Source organism: Erigeron canadensis, chromosome 1, assembly GCF_010389155.1.
Source record: "Erigeron canadensis isolate Cc75 chromosome 1, C_canadensis_v1, whole genome shotgun sequence".
In the NCBI taxonomy this organism is placed as follows: Eukaryota; Viridiplantae; Streptophyta; class Magnoliopsida; order Asterales; family Asteraceae; genus Erigeron; species Erigeron canadensis.
In genome coordinates this window covers 1,406,858-1,416,671 of record NC_057761.1, presented here as the reverse complement: position 1 = coordinate 1,416,671, position 9,814 = coordinate 1,406,858, and the positions used below count along the sequence as shown (strand labels likewise).

Here is a 9,814-nt window from a genome sequence, read left to right as displayed (position 1 = left end):
GCAATACATATACATAAAAATGATGGAGGCTATTGATATACGAAAATTATTAAATATAAACAAGCATGGTACTCGCGCGTTGTGGCGGATATCATGGATGGCGGTGGCTGGGATGTTGGTGATTATGGACGACGGCGGTGGTTATTGACTGAAATAAAGGGGGGGTGTGTTGTTTTGGTAAATTGAAAGAAAAATTATTTTATGTGTGTTGTTTTGGCAGAGAGAAAGGGAGAATGAGAATGAGAAAAAGTTATAATTTATAAACTTTCAACATCACCCCTATAATTTTTATAGAGAAAATTACATTTTTGGTCCCTCAAGTTCGCAGGACTTTGTCATTAAGTGAATTAATTACAGATTAAATCCTAAAGTTGGTCAATTTTTTCACTTTTCACACTGTGACTAACAGTCGTCTATTAGGTCCGTTAAGTGAGGTGCAAATTTATTATTTCACCGTGACTAACAGTCGTCGATCATGGTGAAATAACGAATTTACCCCTCACTTAACGGGCCTAATAGACGGTCGTTAGTTACGGAGTGAAAATTGAAAAATTTGACCGACTTTAGGGGTTTTTCTGTAATTAATTCACTTAAGGGCAATAACTGAAAATTTAGCCAACTTTAAGGACCAAAAATGTAATTTTCTCATTTTATAAGAGAATATAGATGTAGATATATACGAGTAATAGATAAATGCTACAAAAAAAAGTTGTAAGAATACATAAAGTTATATGTATCAAATAAATTTCTAGATAAAAATGCAATCGAAGTCGAAGTTTTTATATATATACACGAGTTATCTAGGATGGTAATTATATAAACATATAAAATCATAAACAGATCAAAAGTTTTTTTTTATCTGGGATGACAAATCATTATGGTTATTATATATTTAGATATATTTTATAGACTCTCTAAAACATCAACAATAAAGTTAAACTCATTAGCTTATACATATTAAGCCAACTTCCTTGACAAATATTTTGTCGCACTATTTTGCAAGACTTTCGAGTATAGTAAAAAAAATAAAATCAGAATAATTTTCAAATTAACCAGAATGATGATAACAGATAACCAACTTATACCGACTTCTAAAACTCCAAAAGGATGTTAATAATTCATTAGCTTATACATATTAAGCCAACTTCCTTGACAAATATTTTGTCGCACTATTTTGCAAGACTTTCGAGTATAGTAAAATAAAATAAAATCAGAATTATTTTCAAATTAACCAGAATGATGATAACAGATAACCAACTTATACCGACTTCTAAAACTCCAAAAGCATGTTAATAAGTCGTTGCCTTATGGTTTTCCGTACAGTTTTGATAGGCAAACACCTATAAACTGATCGGTTGCTCGAAATGTAACAAGATGATCAACGATTTCCTCTGGCTACAGGCTCACCACAAGAAGAAATCCGTTGGGCTAAAAACTAACTTGAATATGTGATACAGTCACACCACACAAATCCAAGGTAGTATCCAAAGATCACTTTCTAAATCTGCCAAAATTTAGAATAGCAATGGAAAAATATTCCCTGACAGTTTTGTTGTGAGAGAATAAAAAGAATACAACAAAGCCAAAAAGTCTGCCACTTTCATTCACCATACGACTATAAATACAAGAAATAAAAGAAAACTGCCCACTACTTGCTAAATAATAGGCAATATGCTAAATTGACAAAATCAAACAATAACTAACCAAAAAATAAACTTCTAAAGTAAAATAAAACGTGTGGCAGTTGCTTCACTCCTGGGCCCTGGCTGGTTTTTTTTTTTTTTTGACAGAAAAAACAACTATTAAAGTTACGAGTTCTGCAGCTGAAATTCATGTGTATGTGTTTGTTTGGATAACAGGTTTATTAGCAACAGGGTCAATAAGAAGTGATTTCTCATCCTCAAACACGCACAAAATGTACATCAACTTATATTGATCGAAACAGGCATAAATGAACAACTAAAGTAACACCATGCAACAAGACTCCCTCTCTTTACATCCTAAAATCATTTTAGATTACAATGGGACAAACTATCACAGAACATAAGATAACCAGGACCCACAAATGGGAAAATTAAATGGCCTAAAAGGCTAAAACAACATAACCTTATAACTGTTATCTATGTTAAAATAAAGGAGTTGATTTGTAAGCCAACAATGAGGTGTATAAATCACCTCCAATTAAATAATAGACAACAATGAATTGTGTTTCCTGCTTTTTGCTGGTGTCGAAAAATCATACTGTAATATTCAACTGGTGGCTTGTACACAGCACTCGATGATTCCATTATCATTCAAGTCTCCAACAAATGGATTGCTGGTTTTTTCTCGTATGGGACACACACTGTTGGGGAATCCTTCAACCGCTTCATAATTCATGAATGCTCCTAATGCCCCGAGGAATCCCTCATGTCTCAAAAACATTGCTTTTGCTTCACCCTTGGACCTGAACAGTTAAATGGACATGAGAACAGTTCTGTAGAAGCAGATGTTGCAAAATTCATGCCATTACTTATAAATGGGTTGAGTTGGGCTATGAATCATCTCAAAGAGGTTGAGTAGTAAATGAACAAAAAAATTGAAAATATCAGGTAAAAGGAAAATGGGTTTACTGGGTCCAAAATGTATCTTCAAATTGTATATAGTATCCTAAATCACTTTATTCGATATTTTTGATTCTTACTGTAATGATATGTTTTTGTAATCACTTTCAATGCATTAATTACATATAAACCTCAAACAAGTGTATGTGGGTTTGACACACACTCAATCAATCTCAATGCATACTGGAATATTGCCTGTCTTTGTTGGCCTTAATTGTTCAACCCAAGTTTGATTGTGTAATGGGTCAAAGTGTTATTAGTCATAAGTACGTATTTTATGTTAGAAGTGTATTGTTTAATTAGATAAGGGGTGTTAATTGTAAGTCTTATAGAAACCGGTTTTAGTAACCGCCATAGAGACCTGTTGCGAACAAGCATGTTGGTTGGATACGTCGGTTCAACATGTATATATATACCTTATGCGCGTCTGTAGAAAACCAACCCACAGAAAGTTAAATAAAACATAGTTTGTTTGGGTTCATCATTTGTTTCTTGTTCTTATAGTTATATTGTGATTCTTGATTATGCATTGGCAATAGTCTTGACCAATCTGACAACAGCCCATTTTCCCTCCTCTATGTAGACGTGTGGTAAAACAGAAGGATAATAAAAGAGTTGTCTGTTTAAGGGCCCAAATATAGTGTTTATCTCCAAGATATGGTTGCCAATAGGTTATATACTTGTGTAGATTCCCAAAGGCATAAGTTAATCAGTCTCAAAGGGTTATGACAGATGTTGGCTCAGAAGGATTTTGTATTACTAAATACTAATAATGACTAACAATTGTATTGTATAATGAGCAATGCCATAGATTTATAATATCCTATAATTACCAGAAATCAACTGCCACAGATATAGTGTCCATAGTGTAAGCATGACCGCGTATAAAATATCCCCCAAAGAATATTTTCTTGAGACCAAATCGAAGTGCATTCAAGTACGCGATCTGAAAATAGCATAAGATATCAAATATCAATGACACAACTATCAGCTTGAACATGAACTCTGCGGCGAATATATATAAAATAATTCATACTTGATGTGCAATGTGATTCTTTAGAAATATTTTCTGATAACCTTCACATGTTGCATACATAGAAATAAGGGTTTAGTATCTAGGAGTGAAAGAAACTTTTATACTTTTACTATTGTATGAATGTAACTTATATTTGGTGCATTGTAGGAAGAAACTTTCGAAAATTGTTCAAATAATGTAAAATTGTATACGTGGCAAAAGATATGAGCTGCCACGTGTAAGTTTTTGATTGGTACATATAAAAATATTACATTATTTGAACAGTTTTACAAAGTTTTTTCCTACAATGCACCAAATATAAGTTTCATTCGTACAATAGGAAATGTGTAAAAGTTCCTTACGCTTTCGGATACTAAACCCTAGAAATAACACCATCAAATGGTGCTTTCTAAGTATTTGACATTTTAAAAAGCATCAGTGATGACACGCGGGTTGTGTAAAGGTGGCATCTTCAACATATATACATAAGTAGGTATATGGGTTATTTTTGTGACTCTACCGCGCTAGATGGGTTAAAAGGGAAGACTTAACTAACAAGTAAACGGGTCAAAGGGGATGATCTGATCAAATGAGTTGAAGGCCATCCAAAATGTATTTAAATGCATAAAACCTTTCAAATTGCTTTATTAGAAAAGTTTAGGTTTGTAATCATGAACACCACATCAGTTGTTTATAAAAATCAGATAAAAGGTAGAATAAACAGTGCTTGCAGAGTTGCAGGACACTCCAACTCAAACGGGCGCAATTTGCCGAGAACCTATCAAAAGATGTAACTCAACCAGACGATCTGACATTATTCCACCCGTAGGAATATATATATATATATATATATATATATACATACATATAGTAATATTTTACATCTCAAACAATTTATCAAAGGTCACCTGTCCTATATTGTTGGAGATCATCCTTAAGAGGGACCTCGCGACATCTTCAGGCTTGTACTCTTCAAGCTCTTTGTTTTCTGATACTGCCTTACCAAAGCTAGATGCAATTGTTGTTGATGAAAGGCCAATCTGTTCGGAAGTTGCAAGAAAGTGATTAAAAACACATAAGTGTACCTAAAATTAATACAGGAACCACACAGAAAATATTGCCTGAATCAATTGGGCCAACAGAGTTATGTACATATATTTTTAACCACTTGATCATACATTTAATTTCTTGTTTTAATAAACAGGCCATTTTATCTTCAAATTTGATTAAAAACTTATGATATTAAGTTCCTGTGAATATAGGTGGTAAAATGGAGGGTCACAGATTGGATGACAAGTCTTGAAAGGCAATTCACATTATGGACGTCAAACAATTTTTCCCCAATTTTAATTAATCTTTTTCATATACAGTTAATGTCTTGATAACTATTAGAAGACTACATTATATCATACGTTTTTGCATGATGTGATTTAGGAGGTCTTAAGTACCAAAAATACACTTTGGACATGTTTGATCCAATTGACCACTTATGTTTTTAACTAACTTCTATTAAAATAGCTCACTTGATACGCTGTAGACAAAACATAACCCAAATTGGCCCATTTATAAATAAATAGGTCTATTTGCCACCTCCATTCAACTATTCCCTTTGACATGCTATACATAAAACATAACCCAAAATCATAAATAAATAGGCCCATGTTGCTGCCTCTACTCTGATGGTATTCAAGACAGAAAACGGTCTTTATTGACCTTAGATAATCACCTATGTGTTTGATAAGTCTTTCTGTTAATAAATTTTCTCTTATAATTGGAAAACAATAACTCAAAACCAAACATTGTTTAACATCATTTGCAGAAGAAAAAAACAAGTAAAACAAGACCTAATAACTAACTAATATATGTACCTTTAGATAGTCCATTCCCCCATATATATCTCCAACAAGCATATCAATTACTCTATTGTTTCCTCGATGACTCATCTCCAACAAATCATCGAAACTGAAGCAAATAAAAAAATTACATTAAACATGTTAAGAAAAAGGATCTTTGGTAACTTTAATCAGTATTATGATATAATATACTGGGCTAACCTCTTACACTTTGTTAAAAGCTTCCCCAGACCCCAAAATGTCCCTCCACCTACACTTGTTCCACTGACTCTTTCATACTTGCCATCTCCATCAACCTAAAAGTTCATGATGAGAATTCAACAGGTTCAGCAGAAAAACTAAAAGATAAATCCTTCAATAAGTAATAAGATTAACAAAAAAAACAACAATGAAATTACCTTAATCATGCTTACGCCAGATCCAATATTAACAAGAAGATACGGATATAGATCGTTGTGATCAATCTGCACATAATTCCTCTTGCCATTCTCATACGTGAAAGCTTCAGATGGCACTGCCTGTTCAAAAGGATATTTAATTCAATAAATTAAATACCCTACCAGGATGAAACATTAAAGAAAGCAACACAAGTCTACCTTCTCTGCATAGGAGAAAACACATATATAACCATATATATTACACGTTAGCTAATTGCACAAGATACCCTACAACTAACAAACTTAGTCAGATCACCTTTTTATAGAATGTCTTAGCCAAGAATCCCCATAACACAGATTCAAAACATTATATGTATCATGGCATAGTAGTAAATGTCAATGTCAACGATACCCTATCTCACAATGAGCAAGGTATGGAGGAGGTGAGAATGTAGGATGTAGACAGTGGTAACCCTACACAGTTAGAGAGAACATAATTGCAAATGTGATTTCCAAAATGACACTATACATTGCGGTCTATTAAATGGAAACGAATTTAAAAAGGAGATTGAAAAAACTAAGGTGATTTGGGATATAACGCGCTGAATAAATTGATTAAGAGTAAAGATATATGAAGAAAATGAGCTACAACATGAATTGTTAAATTGCATCACATAGACTCGTAAGAGTAAAACTGTTTATTTCGGGTACGCAAAGCCAACCAAATTGAATCAGGAGAAATGTAAGAAAGGTACGGACTATACAGAAGGAAAGGGAGTTTGCATAAAAATGAATACGTCATATATCATATGACTTGAAATAGTTTCATGTAGCTGAAGTAAATATAGACACTTTTATTTCATAACTTTCCAAGTGGTGTGAGAATCCCACCTTTAAGAGAAAATTTACTCCTGATACAAGGCTGCTCATTTCTTCTACCTTGTCAAGAATAATACCGAGCTTTTCTTTAAAGAGATCCGCAAATCTAAACGCACCTCCACCTGTGGCCTTCAGCATAGTAAAAAGTATCAGCTCACAGATTGCATAACATGAGAAATCAACAAAATTTAGCCAAAATAACAATTTTAACATGCCAGGCATGTTTAGCTTGTAACCGGTTGACTATGATATTTGTATTTCTAAGATAGATATAGGAAGAAGGCTGTACTAAAATATTTACAATTAGTTAGTGTCTAAGCCATGGAGCATCAACATGCAAGTGTGGACATGATTGTATCTGTAGAATGCAGCTATTTTAGAAAAAAAAGCCGAGGTAAATATTTAGGTAAAAGCATAGTCTTCTTTAGCAAAGTGTTGACATGATTGTATCTCTAGTATGCAACTATTATAGAAAAAAAAAAAACCGAGGTACATATTAGGTAGAAGCATTCTCTTCTTTAGCAAAAACCATCTGGCTTTAGAGCATAGAATGTATGAACCTATGCGCGTGCGTCTTTTCTGATTTAAATTTAGTTGTTTTGTCATCAGTCTTCACCTTAATAGTGTTTGTGTCGCTGGCTGGGAACCCACAATGGTGAACACCTGAAGGCACCATGATCTAAATTAGACTATCTGATTAAATGTCAATGTAACCTAATTAATCATCAATAGCATAACATTTTGATATGGCTACTAGTAATCAAAATCTTTTAAGGCAAATTTTACATGGATGATTAATAGATGGAAATACCAATGTTGCTATTAAATATTCGATAACCATATGGGAATATGAAATCGCAATGGGTACCTCTATTGTGAAGCTGCTTCGATGCAATAAAATCCAAACACTCATTAATCTTACTTGTTTCAAACATTATAAAGTATAGCCTTCCATTTATAAGACATCTTTTTTTGCTGCCCTTTGACACCTCGTTGCTATCTCTCGAAGAGTTGTTCTGTGTGTTGTCTATAAGTTGTTCTCTGCTTGTAGAAAAATACACCATCTTGATGAGGGAACCTGGTGAATATATGATTTAAAGAGCTAACCATTGTAAACCACAGATATTGAATTAACGGCTTATATAGGACGTAGCAACATATGCAATGTAAGAGCAGTGGCAAATAGTGAGGTTCAGCAATGGAATAATCGTTAGCAAATGGGTTTCAGAAAAATCACGAACATGCAGAAGGCAGATAATCTTTGACTCACTATGCCTATATAAGAAACATTTGGATCGGATAAATTAAGATCTTAAAACTCGTTTTAAACAAACTGACCTACAAACGTTTTAACTTACCACGCAAACCATGCATATTAGTAGTCAAATCTCCGTTTCTAACTTTTTACATGGAAAAATCTACCTGTCCTTGCTTCCATTTATCTACATAGTAGCTGTTTTGTCCATAAAACACATCATGCAAAATCTAGTACACTAACTTCATTCGTATTTAAAAGCTATCTAAAATGATCTTCGTGCTATTAATTAGACTTCAAATTTAACAAGTATCAGTGACTTTAATGTCATTAATCATTTTACGCAACTGAGATTTCCTCAACGCCGAAGGGATTTCATGTTAAGCTCTAATACATAATAGGAGATACAATGTGTACACGCGTATGATCTAAGCATACTCCAAACACAACAAATGGCATGGGTGAAGGAGGCAGTCAATACATAACTACTTTTCGCGCCAAAACGAAAGGGCGTCACCCATCGTTTCCCGCCGACCATCAACCATGTTAACTATCTTATTTAAGAAACATACAATCTCCTTACAATCTACTCTGAAAACAATGTAGAAATATCTATACGTAGATTTAATTTACCAAAAAAAACCATGTATATTAGTAGTCAAATCTCAGTTTCTCACTTTTTACATTGAAAAACTACCTGTCCTTGCTTCCATTTATTTACATAACACACATCATGCAAAATCTAGTACACTGACTTCATCCGTATTTAAAAGCTATCTAAAATGAATGGGCGTCACCCATCGTTTCCCGCCGACCATCAACCATGTTAACTATCTTATTTAAGAAACATTGTCAGCTTCATATGAACAAAACAATCTCCACACAATCTATACGTAGATTTCGGGTGACAAGTGGTAATAGTAGTTTTTCTATTTTCAGTTTCATCTGACAGTAACACAATATAGCAAATAGAAACTTAAGCAGCAGCAACTATATATCTTTCATTCTAGTGGTAATCAATCCTTCTTAATATGCAAAACTCTTCGATTTTCGGCTACTCTAAACATAACATTATACACTTGGGAAATTTTTTTGTAGATATTTTATCTTAATGAACTTGGATAATAACATATTCGAATAACAAAATAGAAAAGCAATCTAATAATGATAAAAAGAAAACTTGATAATAATAAAATGGACATAATAATACCTCCGATATCAAGAGCTAAATGAGAGATTTGATCAGCTGGCGAGTTTACAATTGTAACTTCCTCCTCAATTCTATCGCCCCCGCCTTCCATTATTATTTTATTATTTTCACACACACAGACAATGATGATGATATAACAAAAAAAAATTAGGTGGGAATAAAATGGATTGATAGAGTGTGTGTGTGTATATATATAGACGGTTGTATGTATTGTTTTGATTTGATTTGATTCGAGTAGAGCAGAGTAGAAAGAAGGGGGCAGTCGCAATTCAATAAGTGACAAACATGCTTTAAATGTTTTACACCAACTAACTAACAAGCATCATCCCCCAATTTTGACTTTTTCATTCATTCCTATACCTATACCTATACCTGTCTTTCTTTTTGTTTCGCCTATTTGACTTTCAAATCATGGTCTTTCATTTGATCGGTACTCCTCTGTCCCCTTTATCTACAAACTGCCTTGTTGTCACCAAGTGTGTGTAAGTCACCCGATTGCTAACCAATTCATCTTGCTTTTTTTTTTTTTAAAGTGAATTTTGCTGAAAATGTTGTTTCGTGATTTGACAGGGGATAATCATTTAACCATTGCTAAAACAAATCATATTCTGTTTTTTTTTTT

The 9,814-nt window shown here is 33.3% G+C and overlaps 1 protein-coding gene across 1 annotated transcript; it reads right to left on the bottom strand.

The window, feature by feature from the left end:
• Window positions 1-1,965: 1,965 nt before the first annotated feature.
• LOC122585766 (pantothenate kinase 1) lies at window positions 1,966-9,500 on the bottom strand. The gene is made up of 10 exons (XM_043757889.1): window positions 9,193-9,500; window positions 7,596-7,805; window positions 7,344-7,390; window positions 6,740-6,856; window positions 5,870-5,989; window positions 5,673-5,767; window positions 5,487-5,580; window positions 4,527-4,658; window positions 3,437-3,549; window positions 1,966-2,446 (listed from the first exon to the last, which is right to left on the bottom strand). Exons 1-10 carry the CDS (start codon window positions 9,281-9,283, stop codon window positions 2,251-2,253), a joined length of 1,215 nt encoding a protein of 404 aa, XP_043613824.1. The 5' UTR covers window positions 9,284-9,500; the 3' UTR covers window positions 1,966-2,250.
• Between the last annotated feature and the right edge of the window lie 314 nt (window positions 9,501-9,814).

Bases quoted from the DNA above. Each gene is read 5' to 3' on its own strand.
- LOC122585766 (XM_043757889.1), bottom strand. From the start codon at position 9,283: ATGGAAGGCGGGGGCGATAGAATTGAGGAGGAAGTTACAATTGTAAAC. The intron at 7,391-7,595 runs GTACCCATTGCG...TGGTGCCTTCAG, and splicing joins GAAGCAGCTTCACAATAGAG to GTGTTCACCATTGTGGGTTC. The intron at 3,550-4,526 runs GTGACCTTTGAT...TGCTATTTTCAG, and splicing joins TCTCCAACAATATAGGACAG to ATCGCGTACTTGAATGCACT.